At 27.2% G+C, this 23677-nt stretch overlaps 2 protein-coding genes across 14 annotated transcripts in view; both read right to left on the bottom strand.

The window, feature by feature from the left end:
* The window catches only part of LOC108003324 (cordon-bleu protein-like 1), a 66602-nt gene extending 57351 nt beyond the window's left edge, over positions 1–9251 (bottom strand). For 2 of the 5 annotated variants that reach the window (XM_028669158.2, XM_017065510.3), the window contains exons 1-3: positions 9197–9251; positions 8471–8770; positions 2513–2796 (exon numbers count right to left, since the gene is read on the bottom strand). In XM_028669158.2, coding sequence (XP_028524959.1) covers positions 2513–2652 — 140 coding nt within the window. In that variant the 5' untranslated portion in view covers positions 2653–2796; positions 8471–8770; positions 9197–9251. Of the gene's footprint in view, positions 1–2512; positions 3113–8470; positions 8771–9196 lie in introns of those variants that run through there. The other 3 variants (XM_062078037.1, XM_062078035.1, XM_062078034.1) reach the window with 3 other exon arrangements.
* An 874-nt stretch (positions 9252–10125) lies between these two features.
* Positions 10126–23594, bottom strand: LOC108003442 (activated Cdc42 kinase-like). 9 transcript variants are annotated; one of them, XM_017065691.3, is made up of 8 exons: positions 23452–23594; positions 22393–22485; positions 20736–22322; positions 20411–20635; positions 20187–20308; positions 19622–19852; positions 14637–15238; positions 10126–14559 (listed from the first exon to the last, which is right to left on the bottom strand). In XM_017065691.3, the coding sequence occupies exons 1-8, from the start codon at positions 23453–23455 to the stop codon at positions 13593–13595; spliced, it is 3831 nt and encodes a 1276-aa protein (XP_016921180.2). In that variant the 5' UTR covers positions 23456–23594; the 3' UTR covers positions 10126–13592. The 9 variants fall into 9 exon arrangements, with proteins under 9 accessions (XP_016921180.2, XP_016921179.2, XP_061934024.1 ...); XM_017065690.3 differs by having other exon boundaries at positions 20172–20308; XM_017065687.3 differs by lacking the exons at positions 10126–14559; positions 14637–15238; positions 23452–23594 and adding exons at positions 15246–18916; positions 22935–22989; positions 23082–23223 and having other exon boundaries at positions 20172–20308.
* Positions 23595–23677: the final 83 nt, after the last annotated feature.

Below are 23677 nucleotides of genomic sequence, written 5' to 3' on the forward strand. Positions count from 1 at the left end.
AGAAGAGAAAAAAAATAGAGTTACGAAATTGATTTATCATCTTAGGTAAGTTTCATTTTGACTCTTCATCCGATTTGGTGATACCAAAAATAAAAGAATACTAAGAATATTTATATGAAATTAATTTTTTCAATAATTAACAATTGGTTAATACACATAAGTAAATATCAAATAAGAAAGATGAGAAAAGTATATTTATTAGACAAATAGAAAAATATTCTAAGATTGATAGTTTTCAGAAATCTCTTTGCGTGATATTAAGTTAAAAGTAAACTCATCATTTGCTACTTTCATATTGTTTCAGATAATATAAATTTTATTATTATTACTCGTTTAATCAATATTCGCTTTCACCTACAAGGTAGCCAATACCTTCATAAAATTCCTCCAACATTTTAAGATTAATAGATACTGTTGTACGATAAGTTTCTGCACTTTCTTCCTGTCAGTAATAGAATTTCAATTAGAGTTATTATGTATAAACAATATTTTTTATGAATCTCTATGAAAAATGCAAATATTTTATTTTTTTTTATAAAAATAAAAAAGTAGATGTTCCACATATTTTAAAATATTCTTCTATTTTTTTTATAACTTTAACAAACGAAGAAAAGTCAGTGAAACGAACGATAATCATTTAATAGTGATGCATCATTATGAACACCCGAGTTTCGAACCGGAACACTTTGTTTTAGCTTGAGAACGTGGTTGGTGTTGAAGATAAAAAAACTGGTTAATAATTTACGCAAAATTAATATCGCAATTATGATTCGCACCGTTGCTCTTGTCTTTTCCTTCCATCTCTAACGGTAGCGAGCACTAATCACCGTATTCAAATCCATCTTTTGCGGCCATTTTATACACTCGTATTAAACAATACGTGTAAATAAACCTGATTTGATTAAAGACAAAAAAGCACCTTCTAACGATATCATAATAATAATAGAAATTATTATTATTATATAAATTGGCCTTGCTTTGCATTATTAGAATTGGAAATAGTCACCTATTTAAAATTCATCAATAAAAGATTTTCTTCTAGTTTATATTTGTTTTTCCTTATCTCTTATTTTGTTTTGATCAAACAATTTGAAATTTGAAATTTGATATAGAATTTTAAATAAACTTTACTTGTAGATAACGAAAAAATCGATAAATTGTGAAAAAAAATCAAATAAAATGCAAAAAATATTACATTGAATTTAATATTAATTTTTATAAATATTAATTTTTCTCAAATGAATAAAAAAGATGCTTTGACAACAGAATAAGTGCAATGCTCTTATGTTATATTTTAATTCATGTCCAAGAAAGATTCCAATTTATAAGATGGATAATCTTACATAATATATGAACCTTAATTTTTCCCAGACAAATATTCTCATTGAAAAAATATTCTTATCCTAATAAAATTGCAAATACAAGGATCCTCTAATTTATAAGATCTACATTTTTAAAATCTAATGTTTCAATAATAATCTTGTTCAAATGAGAAAAAAATATTTTACAACAATACTATAACTTGTTTTCAGATATATATATATATATATATAAGATCAATTACAATGAATCTAAAATTGAAATAAAAATATAATAAATAATCTATCGATTTACAAGAATAATCTATAATATAAGAATGAAAATAAAGTTGATGCAACAGTAAGGTTCTAATAATCTCTTAAGGAAATCGTTTCCGATTAAAAGGAAATGCTACCTCCCACATGTATAAAATTGCATGTCACACGTGACTGCGTTCCACGGACACATAGGGCGCAACATCCTGAGGGCAATCGGAGATCATTCCATCAGTGCATGCGTAGGAAGTTATTCCACTTGTCCAACAGTATCGAACGATACCTACTTTTACCTCCGGTTGACCTTCGCGTTGCGACTTACTTTTCTCAAGCTTGACTGGTCAGAGATCTTGTCGAAAACATACGAGTTGAGTACTTGTAAGATTCTACTAGTACCTAGCTAGTGTTTGAAATATTCCAGTATTGTTTCTATTCCAATATTGTGATGTACTAAGAAGATTTGAAATAATTGAAAAAGCTTAAGATTATCAGATAATAATAATTCTGATATATCTAAAAGTATCAAAAATTTAAATTCTTGAAATGTTCCAAATAATCAGATGAAAATATGGATTCAAGAAATAAATATTTGAAATACTAAAACTAACTATTTAAGGATTATTTAAAGTACGAAATTATATTATCAATGTACTTAAATATTTAGGAATATGAATAAACTAAAATCTAATAAAATTTCCCGGTGCATGTATAAAAGATTCTTAATATCCTAGCGTAATAGAATTATTTAATATGTCTAAAGTATCCTCCTCAAAACATGTAAAGCATTCCAAATACTTGACATCAAAGCGTTTGTAATTCATAAATTCATATGATGAGATAAAAATCCTAAAAAACTTAATTTACAACTGTTGACCATTTCTCTTTATGACAGATTAGATTGAACTATACAGTCAAATCAACAGGAAAAGGTGACTCACCTGTTCTTACGAGGTAATGTCGTAATAGCCATGTTCAAGGACCCTTCGTACCGATGATTGTCCTCTTTCGATCGCCTAGGCAGCTCCGTGCAAACACCATGCGTGAAACTGTATGTCCTCCGTTTCTTCAAACACAACATCTTTGGTTCTTTCTTCGTCACACTTTCTTTTTCTCTCACTTGGATCCTCTGTTTCTCACTCTACCTCATAACTGAGTACCAAAACACACTCTGTGCATCCTCATGTCCTCTGGTAATTTGTCATTTTTTTAAGTTTACATCAACCTGAACAGAATCACAGTTTTTTTTATCAGTGATGAATATCTATATATATGTATAATCACTTATTATTAACTTTATATTAAGTATAAATATTTTTAGGAATACATTTGATCTCGAATAAGAATCAAATCGGTTGTATAAATTAAATTCATTCGATAATTCATTCGATTATACATGAAAATTAGATTATAGTGGAATTATAGTTTTATCAACTCGAGGAATGGCCGGATGCGACTTAGAACGAAGCGGAACCGCGACTGCAAGTCGATTGTCAGAGGCGACGAGAAAGAGACGTCAGACTCGTGGCGGAGTTATAACTGTACTGAAGACTACGTTCGGAATTCTTCCTCGGGCGCAAGTGCGCCCGGTGATAATGACCCCCACGAAAATTACGGGGGCACCGGCTACCAGACACGGTCCCGCATATATTTCGTTAAATGCCGTTTCTTTAATTGCCACTTGCTTTCCACTTGTTTTACCGGTATTTTCATATTTTTATTTTTTCCCCCTTTCCTTTAAACCTATTCTAATTTATTTAATCTAGGGGGAAAAATAGTTTTATTATAATTTTTGCACGTTTTTTAAACAATTTATTATCTTTATTTAAATCTTAAATTGGAAATTAATTTAAAGGGAATTTTAAATTTTAACTATGTGACATAATTAAATCAAATAACTTACCGAACTTGTAATTTATTTAAAAGAAAACTTTTTAATTGTTAAACTTTTAAAATTTACATCATTTTTTGTAGAATAAAAAATGAAAAAAAATCTCCAAAAAGTATGAAATCATTTTGAAAATTTATATAAAAACAATCCCAAAATTATTTTTCTTCGTATTTATTACAAAAGAATCTTTACAATATTTTCTTTTTTAATATTAACTTTCTTTTGTAATATTAAAAATAACATTGATTAATAATCGAATGATCAATAATGAGCAAGAACGCTTTTCAATGTATTGGAATCTGCATTTGATGCCGGGAATCAAAGACTGTTTCGAATTCCCAATAGATATCTCGATGGTGTACGTGGCGCCAAATCGGCGTCACTGTGCGATTCTCGAATCGAAAATGAAGCAGACGAGAATCACCAACCGATTCGAATTTTCAAATAGAAAGAACGAGATAAGAATAACAAAAATGTTTGTCGAGGCGTTCATATAATCGTCACTTTCGAGTTCTACCCGCTTTTCACCTGGAATTCATGAGAAAACGTGTTACTGTCAGAATTGTGTAATACCGTTAATAAAAATTAATTATGCGTTTCAAGTATGCTCTCTAAATTTTACACATTCATCTTACTCAATCAATGATTATATTATTTTTTCTTTTTGTTTTTTCGATTTTTTTATCATTTAGTAATCATGATTATTCATCATGGTATTCTCTCTTTTTTCCAAAATTTGTATAATTACAATTAATTATTCATAAAAAAATTATTGTCAAATTGATTTAAATTGATTTTTGCTGACAAAAAAGGATATATTAATCATCAATGAAAATTTTTGAGATTATTCGAAAAAATATTTGATCCATTTTTTTTATTATAGATTTTAATCTATGATTGATTTTATCCATATCTAAGAAATGAAAACAATCTTCAAAATTAGAATGAAATCTATTTCTAATATCAACTAAAAGAAGATTAAATTTATATGTTTTATTTGAGACAATCTTGTAATATTTCTATACATATTTCTATTCAATATTTCTATTTTTTTAAACTTATTCATAAATATAGAATTTCATTTTATTACTTTTTCTCAATTTTTTAATTTATCTATTTTTATCTTGACAAAATAGAATCATTCATACATAAAATATATAAAAAGAAACAAAACAGAAAACAAAATATAATCTATTAATGAAAGTTACAAAAAAACAAATGATAAATGTCATGATAAATTAAAAATTTAGAATTACAAACACAATAAAAATATATTATATTCGATATATAAAGATATATTATTTATTTTTTGTAATTTTCATAACAAGAACTAACTATTCCATACATATTAATAAAAATAATTAAATTATTCAAAAAACATTTTATCATCGATGTTATGTTAAAAAATTAATTTTTCAATTCATTCGCGTTGCTTCGCGTATCTGAGTATGAAATCGAAATCGATATCATGTATATACGCGATTTTCTAAATACAGATTCGCATCATAATTTAGCTTTATTATCAAATAACCATTCTGATTAATATCGGACTGGTCAAGAAATGATCACCGCTAACAACCAATTATCGTAGAAACGATTCTCAAGATGAATTCAGTGGATATAACGATGATTCAAGCTTGATTCTTCCTAATAAATTATTCATTCAGTGTCTAACGGATAGACTTGGCAGCAAAATTCACGCGGAATGCACTTCCCTTCCTTTGGATTGAATAGCGAACATAAATGTATTAGTATCTCTTCTGAATTTTCCTTTTTCTTTTTTAAACATTTTTAATTTTTTCTTATCGACGTTATCCTGTGATAAAAAAATTGTGCAATATTAAAAAAAGCATGGTTATATTTAATATCAAGCTATTAATTAGATGCTAGATGGTTCAATGATTTTTGTTTTGAATTTGAGCTAACGAAGAATAGAAAATTTATGGTAGTATTTCTTTTGTACTATTTTCTAAATTTCGCTTATTATTTGAAGAGTTTTCAAAAAATTTATATATATTCCAAAATAATTAATGTTTATTAATGTTTATTTCATTTTTCAAATTACAAAATACAGTAAATTGTAATTTATAAATAAGTAGTAATTTAAAATGACCAATGATCTTTGACGAGGATGCGAAATATGGGTCAAAACTTCAAGCCTGATTTACATAATTAACATACTAACATTTAATAGATTATTAAGAAAATTATTGTTACCGTTAACTTCCTGTCTTCTAATATATAAAACTTTCTAATTTGTAACATTATTTCAAAGTTCATTCAATTGAAAGTTATTATAGATGAGATCTAACACTCCAAAACTTATTAAGTCTCTCATTATTTTTTATTCTTCAAATTTTTACTTATTTTCTTGACGATTTAGAGATAACCAACATGTATACATTTGTATATATATATATTGCAATTTCATATACGTATGTCAAAAAAATTCGATTTATGAGACTCTGATATATAGTGCACATCAGAGATATATGGTAATGTATTGTGCAGTCTGAGAAGCCGGCTGTGCCAGCAGTAAGTGCAGTTATGTTGCACTGACCGCTAGGATGCATCAGCCGGTCCAGAGGTTTGTTGCTATGCAATATGACGTTTATAAAATAAAAGTGTCCCAACCAAAGAGAAATATGAATATAGATTCATTAGAAAAAATTATCTTCACTGATGAATCTTTAGATATGTATAAAACAACTTTGATTCCATGAAGATTTTAATTTAAAAACTATTTTAATTATTTATACTTGTTTAATAAAAAGAGTATAATTTTTTTAATTCAATTTAAAATAAATATTCAGATATAATAATCTCAGAATTTTAATTTTGGTTCAAATTATTTGTGTATTGGATAAGACAGATTTCAATTAATATATTAAGACTTCAATCAAACAATTTCAAATAAATAATAATTTACTACAATAAATAGAGAATATAAATGAACAAACCTAGAAATAGAAGGAAAAATTTTAGCTAATCAAGTCCTAAAGAAGAAAAATTTTTTTGAAGAATTTTTAAGGATATAAAATATGCAATCAAAAAATATTTAAATAACTCAATTAAATTACATTCATATATCATTTATAATTCCATTAAATTTCCATTTATATTTTTCAAAATAAAAGACAGCCATATATGTAAGTAGTATCGGTAATATCTGTAGAAAGAGTTAGTGAAACATATTTCCGCATAATAATAGTTGCAACGACATTATAAAATTCGTCCATAAAATTCGAGAAAGATAAAAGTTGTGGTAACTCCACTTTGGATCCACCATAGAAATTACGTTAATATTTTCACGTCGCAAAGCGCATCTTCAGCCGATGAATAAACAGATAAACAACGTGAGCTAGTCACGAAAGCGAATTGTGAATTAGCATAAGTGAGGATGCACCAGTACATTATGATAATCAACCAGATCGATCAATTATGTAAATATTCGCAGAAAAACATTTGATAACTATGTTGACAGGTCTACTATATATTTTTCTATAATAATTTTTTCAAACTAATTATGTTTTGTTCTTTAAGACAATGTTGTTCTTTTTGACTTTTTTATAGATAATTATAAATATAATGCATAAAAAAATTCTCATATAATCATCTTCATTTTGAATTTCTTCAGTTTTTTGAGATCATAATATTCAGATACATAATAATTGTATTTGTAATATATCTATATTATTATATTATAATATATATAATAATTATTATATTATAATATATATAATGATATATTGTAATATATCTATATTAGATAATACCTATATTAGATTTAATATAGGTAAATAATACCTATATTAGATTTTTCATAGAAAAAAAATAGATTTTAGTTATTGACTTTGAAATATTTAAATATCTGGAAAGATTATTTGAATAGATAAAAATTATCCAGATATTTCATTTTGAATTTAATCCAATTTAAAATTTAAGAATTAAGAATAACATTTTCAACCATTTTTTAGAGATATTTTCATTAGGATTATAAACGAATCCCACTAAGAATACTACATTTACTATTTTTGAATTTATAAATTACATTCAATATTCGAGATGTTCGTTTTACGATTGAATAAAAAAAACATATATAATATACTATATAGTATATTATTAATTACTATTAAATCTTTTCACATGAAAACTTTAGTTTTTTTTGATTTTACAATGTTCAAAATCAATTGCCAATATTTCATTACATGGCATGGACTTTTTACAAATGAACTCAAATTATTTATTGATATTTCGTAATCGATTATATGATGAAGGAAATACATGTGAAAAAAGAAGTTTGAAAATACTTAGAAAGCGTGGTCAGTCAGAGCGCATTCCTTTAAACACAATGCTTCGTTGGACACGTTGTAATATAGAGCTGACATTCCTATTACTTTGCGCCGCATACAACGTGCTACATTCTCTCACTGTGCAACGATAAACTGAATCTCCTTTTAGACGTTTCTTCCGCACATGTTCCATTATTATACATAAGAAAAATTGACTTTATAACTTATATTTAAATTTCTAATGCAATAAAATCAGGACTAAAATATGCGAGAGAATGATTCAAATCTCAAAATTATCTGGAATATATATATATATAACTGGAATAATCTAATTCTGTTATATTTAATTATTTCGGTAACATATATTTTTCTATACTCAAAATCGAATAATATAGTACATATATATGATAAATTCATATTTATATTATGATATTATTCTTATTTACTTAATCTCTATATTTGTATTATATCTATTATTTATATAAATAATTGTATCATTCAGTATTTATGGTTATCTATATTTCCATTAATCATTTTATTTATATAAACATATTATTATTATCAATTCGTTATTTATTGCATCAATTTCTTTTTTCTTTTCATTCATAAATTTTAACAAAAATCTATAGATTATTATACTTATTGTTGTATATGCAAATAATTACATAATTTTTCTTATATATAATATATCGAAAAATAGTCATTTTATAGCTTACCTGAACGAGATGTACCAATATTGAATTTCAGTAGGTTAGCTTCTAACTGAAATATTTCTTTATGTTGTCAATATCATTTCCCTATTATAAATCTTGTGGATTTTTTTTTTATTATTCACTACACATCACAAAATTCACAGTGAAACATCATTTTGTATTGTTAAAATATTTCATCTTTTTAATTGATACTCGTACCGCATCATAAACCGGCGATAAATCGAAGCATCTCGAACACCATCGAATGAGAAATTGAAGTTTACAATCGACATCGAATTTTTAACTATCAATCATAATTTATATCTAAAAAATTTTTGAAATATAAATAAAATGCTAAAATAAAATAATAATACATTATTGTTTATAAATTTTATTAAAAATATAACATATAAATAACATATGCTATAATATAAATTTTTAAATAAAAAATTATAATCAAGTTCAAATTTATTAGTATATTTCATTAGAATTAAAAAAATAGAAAAACAAAAAATTTGAAACAATAATTAAGAAATATTATATGATAAATTTAATTGAAAACAAAATATTTTAATATTAACTAATTTTAAAATTTCAATTAAAAATAAAATATTCTATATATTTTTTATATCTAATAATAATAATTTTATATCTATAAATATTTTATATCTAATCAAGATGAAAGTATTTTTTCTCAAATTATGAAATCTCTGATTATAATTGATTGTTAAACATTAATTTTCAAATTACAAAGTCAGTATTAAGAAAAATTTGCGACGATGTTTATCCAGTTAATGATTAAAGTGCACTGAGAACATACAGACTGTCGCGGCCAATGCAGACCAGCCTAGCTACTTGGCCGCTCGCTATTCATTTGAAAAAAATTTATATGTATTAATGCAACACTGACGTTTTTACTTTTTCATTTTAATAATTATTTTAATTGTAAATTAATTACAAAAAAATAAAAGAAAAAATTTAAGATTTTTTGATGAATAAATATTTCATAATTTTCTTAATATGAAATTTTTAAGCAATTAATACAATCAATCATAGTTTTTTTAAAATAAATAAAATTAATTATAATTGTTATCATGAATATTAAAGTTTTATTAAAAAAATTCTAAAAATTTTTAAACACATTATAGAATATTAAAATATTCTTTTAAATATTTTATTTAAATTTAAAAAAAAAATAATGAATTATAAATTTGAATTAATTTTGAATTTTTAAAATTGATAATTAAAATTGATAATTAATTTTAAAAAACGAATCAAGATTTTAACGAATATGTAACATTTTTTAATGCACCAATTGTATTTTATGAGTTTTTCAATAAATTGATTTTCATATATTCACTATTATTGTGAAAATTATTATTAAATTATTAATATATCGTTATAAATATTTTTTATTATTGTATTTTTAAATATTTCACATCAAATTATCTTTTTTATATTATATTTTTTATACTTATAGAATAATTTTTTAAAATATTATATATGATATTACGAATTATATTTTATAAATTCCAAATATAAATAAATTTTTAAATAAATGAAAAATAAAATTTTGTAATTCTCTTTTTTATAAAAAATTTTAATTCATATTTATAAAATTCCTTTATAACTATTTAAATAATTTTTTAATTGAAAAATTATTTTAAAAAAGTCAAAACTTTTCATTTGTGAATGTGTATATATATTATCGTAAATACAGTCGATATAAAACATCGGTGTTTCCGCGCAATAATAATCCATATAGAGACGTACAAATGTGTTATCATAGTAATATCGCTTTTAAAAAAAACGGATTATAGGATGAACTTACTATTATTGCCGTAAGAGGCGTCGATTCTCCTTTTTACGAGTTTTGGCAGATTTAATTTCAATTATTTTATTCAAGAGCGCCGGATTTATTAGATTTATCCATATGAAGGAAGCGCATAGAGATCTTATCAGTAACGATCTCATGTATGATCATACATTTTGTTCAAAAAAATCCTACGAAAGCTCTGCTATCGATGATTCTTAAATTGTTATATAAGTTTTCATCGCGAGAATCGACTAAGTACGCTGGCTCAGAAAAATTGATATTGATACATTTACTATTTTACTATTAATTGGCTAAATCTAATTATTCCATATTGTGGTTCCTGCACAAAAATAATTGATCTCTTTATACTGAACATTATTATGTTTTGTAGATCTTCATTTAATTTATGTATTGGCTCAAGAAAATTTTTTCATTTCGCTTGTCATTTGTATACTTCACACTATTCAAGGTAAGTCAGTAGATAAGACTTCTTGTTTGAGTCACTATTCATGAATCACTAAGATATTAAACAATTTAATTAAATAATATGATTGAAATATCACTTATTTAATAGCTAATCATTTTTCAATACCATAAAAGTTAATTAACTTACTCAAGATATAAATACTGTTGCAGTTGTAATTATCTAGATTAGAGGTTAGTTTATACTCTTTTATTATTCAAGAAGTATTTTCTGACTATTTTGAACAGTGTATTTTTATTCTCTACGTTCTTAATATTAATGCCCTAATACTTTGATTTTTTCAATTCTTTAGTTCATAATAGGTTAGTATTACTATTTCCTAACCTTACATATATATTCTTAGAGCCAATACATGATAGAACAAATATAAATTCAGCATAAAAAAATACATACAATACGATATGCGTATTTTTATTCAGGAACCGAAAACCTTATTGTTCAATATTATTATAAAAAGAAACTAAGTAATATTATTTAGGCGATTTTCGTAAGCTCCTATTTGGCTTTGTCAAGAGATAGAAGTACGGTCGGCAAAAACTTTCAATCGCTCATAATTAATTTTATAAGACATTGTCCCTTCATTTTTTTTTTTTTGTTTAACACTTTTCTTATAATAAAACATTATATTATTAGTCAATTACACGAAATTACAATGAGCAAATTTCTTCCTCGAACTCACTTGAACTATAGCAAAACTACCTAAAAAAAGCATTTATAGAAAAAATTTTCATACAAAAGAGATATATGAAAAAATATATCTCGATTAAGCAGTTTGCTCTAGCCAAAGTCAGTTTAGGATGTTATTCAACTTGTCAAACTATTGAACATTTCCAAATATTTCCAGTATTTCGAAAATAATACAATCCAAATCTAATACCAATTTATATATTATTATATATAGTTACAAATCATTATAGAAATTCAAATTAAGGTTTGCAAAACTTTCGAAATACTGTATGAAAAAAAAACGAAACTTGTTTTACCTGAGACCTAAGTAAAAATCATAATAAAAAAATTTCCGCTGTACAAATTGTTAACTAAATATATCATGAATTTAATTCATATTTTTATGTACGTTCATTAACAATATTTCCTTTTTTATGCTATTCATCTCTAATCAAATCGAATTAAATATCTCTTATAACTTAATAAAATTAACATGAAAGCTCTCTCTAGCAAAATATAAAAATCAATCTTATTGAACACAAAGATTCCGTACGTAATATTTGGTGCTTATCGTACCCTATTACCGGGTCAAAATACATTCCCCTATTCCCATCCCTGTACGAGATAAAAAAAAATTCTGCATTGTTAAAAAAATTCTCCATTTAAGATTCTGAATATTAAATCTTTATAACAAGCAGTTTTTTTTAATCTCTCTTTCACTCTCGTTCTCTCTCCCATTTGTGCTGATTTTCAGCGATTATTACGCATACAGGACGTATTTAAGATTTATCAATATACTTATTGATAAACTCGCATTTAATTTAATACAAAATGATGTATTACATAAGTATTACACTAAGAAGTTCTATGAAATGGCACAAGAATTTGTTTCCTTATTTACCATCACAAGATGTATGTTTCATTTGTAGAAATTTTTGGCCAATATGCATATTTATTTTTATATTTGCTTTATCACAAATAATCAATCAAATACATATTGCCTTCAGAGAACTTCTATTGAACAATATATAATATTTCACTAGTCACCACTGATACGAACAAATATCTTTTTCTTGAAATGACTAATTATAAAAACTTAATATGCAATGAATATGATTGAATATTAATCTACAGTGCATATGATACCCAAATAATAATACCGTGCGAATATTATCTTTGGAATCAAATCTTGTTTTTAATAACAAAAATATTTTTCTCTCCTTTTTATTTTTTTGTTTTAAACAATAAAAATATATGGAGAGAATAAATAATTTCCAAATATTCAATTTATAAGTTAGATTTCTTACAAAATTTCTTATCAAATGATAATAAACGATTATCTTATACAAAATATGCAATTTTTTATGCAATTTTTTAAATAAGAAATGAAAATGTACAAACAATAAATGAGATAATTTATGCAATACAAGAATTAATTTACTGTTTAGTTATAGATTTTGATAATACTTCTTCTTAAACATTTGTCTAACTAAAGATATATATACGCATATATTTAGTTATGCTTCTACTACGTATGATTTATCCGATCACAAAAAATTGATCAACGATTTATTGTGCAAATTATCACATTAAGTTTGTATTAAAGGAAGAGGAAAAAATGTAATTTTATCTTTTTCTCACTGAAAAAATTAAATAAAAAACTGTTATTTCATATATACGTAAATTTGCCTTACTAGAAAAAAAATACTTAATTTGAAAAATGTTAAAATATTTAAAACAAATATAATTACATCATATAAAATTTTCCGAATAATAAATATTAAAAATTGAAAAATGAATAATTCTGTATATAATATTCTGAACTATTATAATTTATTTTTATATGTGATTTTAAATTATTGAAAAAAAAAATTTATTTTGCTTTGAATATTTTTTTCAATATGTTTCTAAAACTAATTAGTTATTTTATTTCTAGATAGGCAATCATACGTTACTCCTCTGCAGAAGCTCTATCGAAGTGCCTAGGCAACAACAATGCGTTATATAATACTATAATCTCACTCTAACTAATTCTAAAATAATAAATAAATGTTGCGTAAATTCGTCTACGCGCGGACACAAAAGGAAAAAACATTTTGACTTCGAAAATGTTATTCAAACTTAACACTTCTAAGTGTTCCATGCCATATAGATTTGCCAATTGTTATAAAAATGGTTAATTAAACTGCAGCAGTGTCATCAATATTTCTCAATAGTGCAGCCGCCTTTACGACATCGCCGCCACATTGATTCAACATTACTTTGCAGTCTTCTAGACCAACGAAGTTATTTTCTTTTTTAAGTAATCCTTGAAGACGTTCTAGCTTAATTGCTGCCAATACATCCCAATCAGTGACATTTAATGCAGCTATGCATGATTCTGGAGTGGATTGTTCATGCAATACTTTCATCATGATTCTAACCTCATCAGACTGTTCTCCATTTCGAGGACCACGTGTTCTTCTTGCATTTGGCCCATCACAAGCGAATTCCAATAAATCCTCACAAGAGACATGATCAGATTGTCGCGAAAGATCACTTGTATGTCTAGATAATTTTTCATTAGACAATCTATTGTAGTTAGTTGTTAAACCTGCAGAATGAAAACTATCATTTGAATCAGTAATAGAGGATTCTTTTGAAATTTCCGTCTGTTGTTTGCTCGTATCACATCGTGATTGTGAATTGTTTTCTGAATATTCTCCATAATTGAACTGCATCATGTAGTTTGAAGGTTTTTGAATTAATAATGTTCTTTTACATATTTGAAGCTTACTTGGCGCAAGATCACCTTTAAGAGAGATCATTGAATCTTCGGATTTATTTGTGTCTGATGGAATAGAGTTTCTACTTGCTTCACCTATTTCATTTTCTTGAACATATTTCGAAGTATTACTTCTGAGAGAAGTCTTTGACTCAATGCTGATTTTTCTCTGGAGTCGTTCCGTTGAGGAATCAATAGATTGTACATCACTAATTTCCTGTATATTTTGTCGATAATCTGGCGTATCACAATCGATCAAATTGTCAGAAAATTCGAGTAGGTCTTCAGAAATCACGCTGAAGCGGTGCAATCTATTTTCGTCTGCTGATAACGAGTCCAATGCAGCAAATTCAGAATCTATACGCTGTTCAAATTCTTCTGGACTGAAAAAGAAGAATTTATTAACATCTAATTAATTAATCTTGAAATTAATTTGTAATATAGTAAAAAAGATTCTAACCTATTAGCTGAATTTTCTGATGAATATCCCTCTTGTAATGAATTGCTGGCTATGGAAGAACTCGTACTCTGCAAACTTCCATCTACTTGATCCTCGATAGGTGGTGTGGTAACTGCCATTTTGGCCAAGGTTCTAGTTACACCACCACCTGGTATAATCAAAGGATGTTTCCTCTGATGCCTAGGTAAACTAGATTTCGGTTGTAGCGTTTTAGACCTGTCTCTAGGTGGCAACGGTATAGGATTTTCGTCTACATTGTTCTGATTTTGATTGTTTTCTATTTCTTGAGTAGAATGATGTCTCTCTAGATGACGGGAATGAGGTATAGGCGGCGGTGCGTGTGGTGGTGGCGGCGCTCTTATTTTTGGCAGTGTCTTAGAACCACTGTGATAGGCATCAAAATGAAAATGATCGGCACCCAAGTCATCTTGATGAGACACTGGATGACCCAGAGTAGCATGTTTATTTCCACGAATTCTGGGTCTGACAATGGGCAAGCCTGAACGTAGCATGCGCAATGGATTTGTATCCGGGGAAGTTTCTATGCTGGGCGTCTCCACAAGGCTGTTGTACACTTCCTTGGCTTCATCCGACAACGTAGCCTAAACAAGTCGTGGGAGGGGATAGATTTGGGAAAGAGAAACAGAAATTAAAGAACGAAAATAACAAATAAAAGAAAAGATAGCGATAGCGAGAGAGAGAGAGAGAGAGAGAGAGAGAGAGAGAGAGAGAGAGAGAGAGAGAGAGAGAGAGAGTGTGATTATAATTTAAAATATGAAAAAATGACTTCTGAGAGCATATACACAAACCTGGATCCTCTCTAATTGAAAGAAAATTGCAAGCACATGGAAAAATAATAAACACACTCTTTATGCTTCATGATGCAAATCAATATGCAAAAAAAGGGAACCAAAATAAAATATATTTGATATAGGCCGATTAAAAATATTATTTTAAATGGAATAAATGCAATGTATTTCCCTGTACATGTATATAAGACAGAATATTAGTATTAAAGTTAAAGATTCGTATGTTTGACATATATGATTCAATGATTAACATATTCCCATTAAAATTTTCCTTCAAGTACAAATAGTATAAACGTGTAAATGTATCCAAACATATTATCGACTAGATATTATTATTTAATTATTATTATGTAACATGCAAGCATGCTAAGCGTATGTGATTGAAAAACTGTTTCAGAACAGTTTTTCGTTTAAGTACACTGTATATTGTCCAGAGTTGGGTATTATTTTCGATTTATATAATCTACATGATCTCCAAGATAATCTTTAAAATAAGATTTAATTCATTATATTTGCTATTAATTACAGTTGAGCAATAATAATTTCATTTAATGGTATAGCAAAGATTTTAATAAAAAAAACAACAATTCTAATTGCATTTTTTTCATATCCATAATGTATCATCTATTAAGAATTATATTTTCATTTTTAAATATATATATATATGTAAGATATTATATAATTCATGGGATTTTTTTGAAGAGTTAATTCTAGAGACCAAAATAAAAGTTAGTATATAACAATGTGATATTAATTTCTGTCATCAATGTAACACATAGAACCGTTTTATTTTATCTCATTTTAACATTTCAATTATTTGTAACTTTATGAAGTTAGAAAATAAACTTTATCTTCGTCACAGGGCTATCTCATTCTATCTCTATAACTCAATAAATAGATTTCAATCGATATTTTTGCATATCAACTTGTCTTTTTTTTTTGGTTTTTATAATCAATCCTATTTCACAGATATATTAATATCTATTTGAGAACTTCTTATGAAAATTATTTTATTAAAAAAGCCACTGTCTTATAACAGAAAATTTTTTAATGTGAATTTATTCAAAACTACACTTACTGTCAAGAATTTTACTCTTAAATATATTTGCATTTTAACATCATCCTTAATATTAATAATTAATTATGATATTATAATATAATCAATTATAAATAAAATTTAATCTAAGAAAAAATAAAATACTTCTGCCCAACTCTGGCATTGTCCTACATATTTTTGCCAAAAACATGCATTTGGCATATCAATGATGACATTATAAATATCAGACTTTAAGACCAAATCTAAAGCATAATTATTTATGGGGCGGGGGATGGTGGAAAAGTCAGTATGTCATTTGTAAATTCTGGATATTCTGAACTAGTGTCAGAATCCAAATCAGAATTACTAGTAAATGTCAGACTAGAACTGGGCGCACTTTCCGGCCAAGAAAGTAAATTATTTCTAGAAGAAAAAGGCGGTGATAGAGAATTCAAAAAACTGGTCGATGGAGGCGGAGATTTTCCGCAAAGTTCTATCGATGAAAATCCTCTAGCTGCTTCCGGATGCAAAAAATGACCTTTATTCTTAAAATTTAGTCGTAGATTATGAGGAAGTTTTTTATGACGACGCTTATAACGCAAACGGCTCCGTATATCTGTTTCCGAATGAGATATAGAATCTGAATCTTCACTAGAATCATTAATAGGATGAAAAGATCTTCTTATATTTTTAAGAGGTGGTTTCCTATTCTCTGATAAAGAAGACGTTCTGTGTCTGTATATATTGGTAGCTGTAGACATTTTTTCTAAAAGTGTATCAGTCTTAGATAGTTCTTTTCTAGTATTGTCATTCTGATATAATTTCGGTGGTTCTAAAATATGCTGGTGTAAACTGGGACTAGATGGAGGATTTGTTTTCTGTGAAGTCAAATTCAATTTTATACTAGTCTGTGATTGACATTGGAGAGGAATATTCAAATCTAAATGTTTAGGTTTTTGTATATTTAGACTTCTCAGAGATGTTTGAGTTTGACCAGATATATCTAAATTCCTTACACTGGTAACCAACGATTTGGTAGTAGTAGTTTCTATATTTCTTGAATTTTGCGCGATATTTTTTCCTAATTGAATCATATTCTGTGTCAATTTACCGAGACCTAAATTCAATCCTTGGCCTTTCTTTGAATCTAAATAATTCTTTACACTCTCCAAACCTGATACTTCTTTTTGATATTTCTCTGCCAGAAGTTTACTACTCAGTTCTACTTGATTATTTACTTCTGCATCAGATTTTCTTCTAAGTCGTTGGAAATTAACTCGTAAACTTTCCGAACTACTGTAAACGGGAGATTCCTTTTTTTCAGATTCTGCAATGAATAGAGGATTATTGGATATAACAAAAGGAAAACCTTCATGACCATTTTGATTTTGTTCTATTTTACGAAAACTTTGAATATTGATTCTCATCGTTTCCATATTTCCTCTAGGACTGTCTGATCCTCCTCCCATTTTTAAATTTGTCTTTATACTATCTGTAGATCCAAAAATGATACCTTTACTTTCTTGACTTGGATTTCTTGGTACAAATGGTACTTTCCCACCTCTCATCTTCGATATGTCAATTTTCTTAGGAAATTCAGGTATATTCATTTTAGAAGAATCATTAAAAGAGCTAGAAATCTTCGGTCTTGTACCGAGGTCTATATTAATCATTTTATCTCTGGGTAAATCAAATTTAATAGACTTATTACACGTAAAGTCAAGAAAGTTTGAAGATTTTTCCTTCATCAAATCAAAGTCAGCAGTTTCTTCGCATTGTACTTCAAAATTTGTTACATTATCCTTCAATGATTGATCGCAATTAACAAATTTGCCTGATATCTGTTGGTTATGTTTATTCACAGTAATAGATCCTTGATCTTGAATGTTCGAATAACACCCTGATTTACCTGGTTGTTCTAAATTATTAATCTTGTCGTATTTATCATCGCCGAAATACGATACTTTCTCATTAGGACCTGTTATAGTATTATCATCGTCGAAATATTTTGATTGTTCGAAATAACGATCCACATAACTAGTAGATACTCTTTTTTGTTCTCGAGAAAAATCGAAATTTGAATTTTCTATACTAAGAGTAGGTAATTTTCCATTTTGTTGAAGAACATTTTGTTTCCCACTTATATCAGTTATATTTTCACAATTGAAATTACTCTTTTTGTTACCATTTTCCAAGAATTCCGTTGACTTCACCAGATTTTGTTTCATAACGGCATTATCAAGGATATGTGCATCGAATTCTATATCCATATAAGAAGTCCATGCAGTGGGTTTAGTTAAAAGTTCACGAGATTTAGCGAAACAAAATTCAGCAGATGCTTTGTCCCATAATGGTAATTTCAAAGTAGATGGTGCTCCAAGTGATTCTATGCTTGATACAGTGGATGATAATGATTGCAAACTTGAACACAACCACTTTATTGATCAATATTGATCATTAATTTTCAAATAATCATGCAATTAGGAAAATTATAAATAATAAGCAGTGACAAAAGGCATAGACAAAAATATCGTAATTGAAAGCAAAGCATATTGTATTAGATAAAAAGTTTGACAAAAGTTTTGATGATTGCATATGATACATGAAATGAAAGAATATTTAATTACGGCAATATAATATAAAATGAAAAACAAATAATAAAAAATTAAAAATTTCGAAAACAAACGAAAAATAAACAGACAGGAAAGGATTAGAGGAAAGTCAAGATTAGTCTTTCTTGTAAATTAAGCATTTTATCTTAATATTCAGTTAAATAAATTAGATTGGAATATTAAGAACATATACAATTAAGAACATATACAATATACCTACTCTTTTGTGTGGCATCAGGAATTAACTCTGTTCCATAACAGTTTCAACAAAAATGGATTTAAAAGATGTTTCAAAAATATTTTTATCAAAAAAGATGTTTGAAATGTATGAATTACATCATTTATGTTTGTGTTGAAATAAATAATGTTATGTTTGTAGGAACTGATTGTTGTTGTATATTGCTTGTTAATTTTGATACAAAATAAATTGAATTAGTATTTTTTAAGATACAATATTAAATTGTGTTTTAATTATGTTATTTGTGTATCTTTTAGTAGTTTGAACAAACGAAAATATGTTTAATGTACCTGTATGTCAGGTATACTGGCAGCTTCTTCTGAAAAGTGTCGTCTGTCTGGTTTGGGACTGTGTTGATGTGGCAACTTAAAAGAGAACTTTCTGCGTCTTGAAGGACTGGCAGGTGTTCGGGGAGACTCCGGTGGATGTTCAAGGTCTGTCATGGAACGTGCTGTCAATTCCTGTGCCATAGCAATGGCTGAGTAGAGAGTTTTCTGATCGGCGGCTGAGATAGGCTTCACCTAAATATATAAGAAGTAAATGTTTACCATATCTGGTAAATGCAAAATATATAACAATTTTTTTTATTTTTTTTCAATTTAATGTTATATCATATAAATGTATATGTATATGTTTTTCTTATATTTATTATCTCTATTTTTCTTGAATACTAAAAATTTTGGGTTTTATACTTCAACATGCAAATAATATATGTATATATATATATATATATATAAAAGAATTAATAATACACAGCGCCAAATAATAAATAAAAAATAAATGATAAATTAATAATATAAAAAAGCATAATAATAAATAAGACAAAAAAAATTACTGTACATTTATTGGACTCACGGTGGCTTGCTTTTTTTTATTGCTCTGCTTTGCTTGTATTTCTCTCAATTCATTTCGAACATTACTTGATTCGTGTTCAGTTGATAAAGGATGAATTGGAGGTGGTGGAGGAGGAGAAGAACCTAATTAAAAAAAAATGTATATTATAAAAATGAATTAATTAATATATATATTTATATAATAATTTTTCATAATTTTTTAGGTCATATCATTATTAAATTTACCTAGTGATCTAAACATCTGATCCATTTCAGCCAATAAACTTGGACCAAAATCAAAATTTAATGTTTTATCAAATCTTAATGGGCTATCTTGATTTTCTTCATCACTTATTTCATGATATTCATGATCTGCTCCAAGATCATTATTGCTAGCCATATTTACTGGAACAGACTGTTTACTTGAATTAGCAGTATGGCACACTTCATTTACATCTGACCACAAATTTTCTAATAAAAAAAAAAATACATTCAATAATATTAAAGAATTAATAATTTTAAAGTTTATAAAAGAATATTATTTTAAATATTATAAAATAGATATATATACCATGTTTATTTTGAACTTCTTGTTGTGTATTCCTATAATCTCTCAATAATTCTCTATTTGTATCCGCGCTTCTTGTTTCCTGGCTCGAAGCTTGACTAGAATTATCTGTTACATCTTCCTGTGGTTTATATGGTGGAACCACTTGTCGTGGTAAATGTGAATATTTTCCGCCAAGAAAACCGATATCACCAAAATAAGCTCCATCTAATCCAACATGACCAGTGTGTTTCAAATCACCTTGTGGAGATGAAATCATATCCGTTCGAATCTTTCGCCTTTGAGAAGAAAATGTGTTTTTGCCATCACCACGTGTGAATTCACCTGGTTTATTACTTGGTAAATTAGATCCAAGATATGCTATTGTATGAGCAGGATTAAAAAAGCCAGTTTTTCCATTATTTAGAACACCTTTCCATAATGTGTTACTACTTCCTTTATCAAGAACAGTAATAACATCTCCTTGTCTGTAAATAAGCTGATTTGTTTCCATGCTATCTTGAACAGCTTGAACTTGTTCTGGCTTCAAATCAGGTAAAAGATTAATTAATTCAGAAAATTTGGGGCGTTTAGATGGTTCATGTTGCCAACATTGTTGCATGAGTGAAAAATATTCTTTTGGGCAACATTCTGGTTGTTCTAATCTTTGAAAATTAGGATCATCTATTGCTTCTAAAATTTGATGACCTGTTAATGCTGCCCATGGTTGAAAACCATAACTAAACATTTCCCATAAAGTTACTCCATAGGCCCATACATCACTAGCAGAAGTAAATTTTAAATATGATATACATTCTGGAGCACACCATGCTATTGGTAATTTCAAATTTACATTGAAATTCGTTTGATAATAATCTTTTCCAACTCCTAAAGCACGAGATAATCCAAAATCAGATATTTTGACTTTGTTTTTAGAAAATACTAAAATATTCCGAGCAGCAAGATCTCTGTGTATTAATCGCTTTGCCTCTAAATATTGCATTCCATCTGCGATTTGTACAGAAAAATCACATAATGAAAGTACAGGAAAACTGCTACGTAAACTCGGTTCTTTTAAACATTCTAATAATGATCTCAGAGGTGCTAATTCTGTGACAAGCATCAAAGAATTTGTATCTAGAACTACACCATATAATCTTACAATATGTTCATGATCTATTGCATACATTATGGCTGCTTCTTTTAAAAACTCTATCGGATTATTCTGCATTCTTTCTCGTGATAAACACTTAATTGCTACTTGTATTCTTTCACCATCATTTGTCCAAACACCTTGTTGAACAACTCCAAATTCTCCTGTTCCTAATTCTTTGTTCACAATAATTGCATCTGCTGGTATCATATGTTTATTAGGAACACGAATCGGTGGTCTATCTTGCCTTTCTTCTGGCAACATAGTTAAAGCACCTGTAGTTGGTTCTTCCCGTTTTGGTAGTAACATCTTTTTAAATTTAGATAAATAATTTTGTGGAAAATGTTTTTGAAAATATTTTTTTAAACGACGCATTTCTGGTTTGCTCATTCCAATCGCATTCAAATCATCTTCTGTTACATATTTCAATTGAGCAGTTGTCTGTACTTTCAAGTCCCCTAAATGAATGCAACAAATTATTTTCAATTTTTAAAAATTTTAAATTTTAACTTCAATAAAACTGCAAACCTCGAATTCCAGGATAATACTGTTGCAGTTCTGCTTCCATAAGGAATTCATACAAACCAGGTCCAGTGTTACGGGACATTCCCCCTTGTGTGTCTTTAAATAAATGAAAGAAATATATATAAATATATGTAAACACTATTAACACATTACATAATTCTATAGAGCATAAATATTATTACAATAAATATTATTACAATAAATTACTATAAAAATTATTATAATTATTATATACTAAAATTAATATTCATACTAATACTCATACTTATTATAAAAATTTATGAAACTTTTAAATTTACAGAACTAAAAACAAAAGCAATCTTTACTATTAATTCAATTAAATATTATTTTAAAAATCAAAACAAATTCTCATTGATAAATTGATCATTAAATCACAATTAATTCATTTCACTTATATTTCAAAATAAAAAATTTCTTAAATTCTTGAATGATGAAAGAATAAAAATCTTGCTTCTGCTGTCACCAAATTTATTATTATCAAACACGAACCATCATTTTTAAATGTAGCTATTATATAAACATACATTGTCACCAATAATATCCCAACAGCATCAAGTAAACAAGTTTTTATCCAAAGCACTAAAAAAATACGGAATAACTCGAAGTTTCTATATAGAAAGAAAGCACGAAATACACATAATGGTGGAAAATAGAAAATAATAGAAGCAAACCAGAGTGGGGAGAGTACAAAATTCCAGGCACGCGACAACGATCTCGGTGTGTAACGTGTGCACCATAGTCGTATAATTTTCTCCGATAGATTAGTTAATCGAAGTATCGAAAGTCACCGCGCGTTGCTCGAACGCCAGTTCGAGAAACGTGAGTGTCGTCTTTATAAATCATATCTTATATATATATATCTTATACAATATATATATATATATATATATAAAACTGGAATAAAGGACTATGAAAAATAGAAGAATGAAAAATAAAAGTTAGAATAAATCGTTTTATTTCTTTGAAAGACACGTCCTGTGTGCTTCAAATAGATTATTATTTATATAAGCAAGTCTGTCAATTGCATATCGTGGTACTCACCCATTCTACGATGACGCAGCACGGTACACTCGGAGGTCCTTTCCTTGTCATGAGACGCAAGCGTCTGCCACTTTGTTCAACCGATTGGTGATCCGAAGTTACAAAACTTCTCTCTTTCTTCGTTGTTTTAACTTTCCCGTCCGCCATACAAATTTCGTTTATATTTTTTGTTGAGTTCACATCTTTTATTACTTAAAATTATTTTGTATTAAATGATTTTTTCTTT

The sequence above is a fragment of the Apis cerana genome, linkage group LG8 (genome assembly GCF_029169275.1).
Source record: "Apis cerana isolate GH-2021 linkage group LG8, AcerK_1.0, whole genome shotgun sequence".
Lineage (NCBI taxonomy): Eukaryota > Metazoa > Arthropoda > Insecta > Hymenoptera > Apidae > Apis > Apis cerana.

Bases quoted from the DNA above. Each gene is read 5' to 3' on its own strand.
- LOC108003442 (XM_017065683.3), bottom strand. The intron at 20,636-20,735 runs GTATATATATCT...TTTTTTTATTAG, and splicing joins AGAAGTTCAAAATAAACATG to AAAATTTGTGGTCAGATGTA. The intron at 19,853-20,171 runs GTACAGTAATTT...TTATATATTTAG, and splicing joins CCACCGTGAGTCCAATAAAT to GTGAAGCCTATCTCAGCCGC.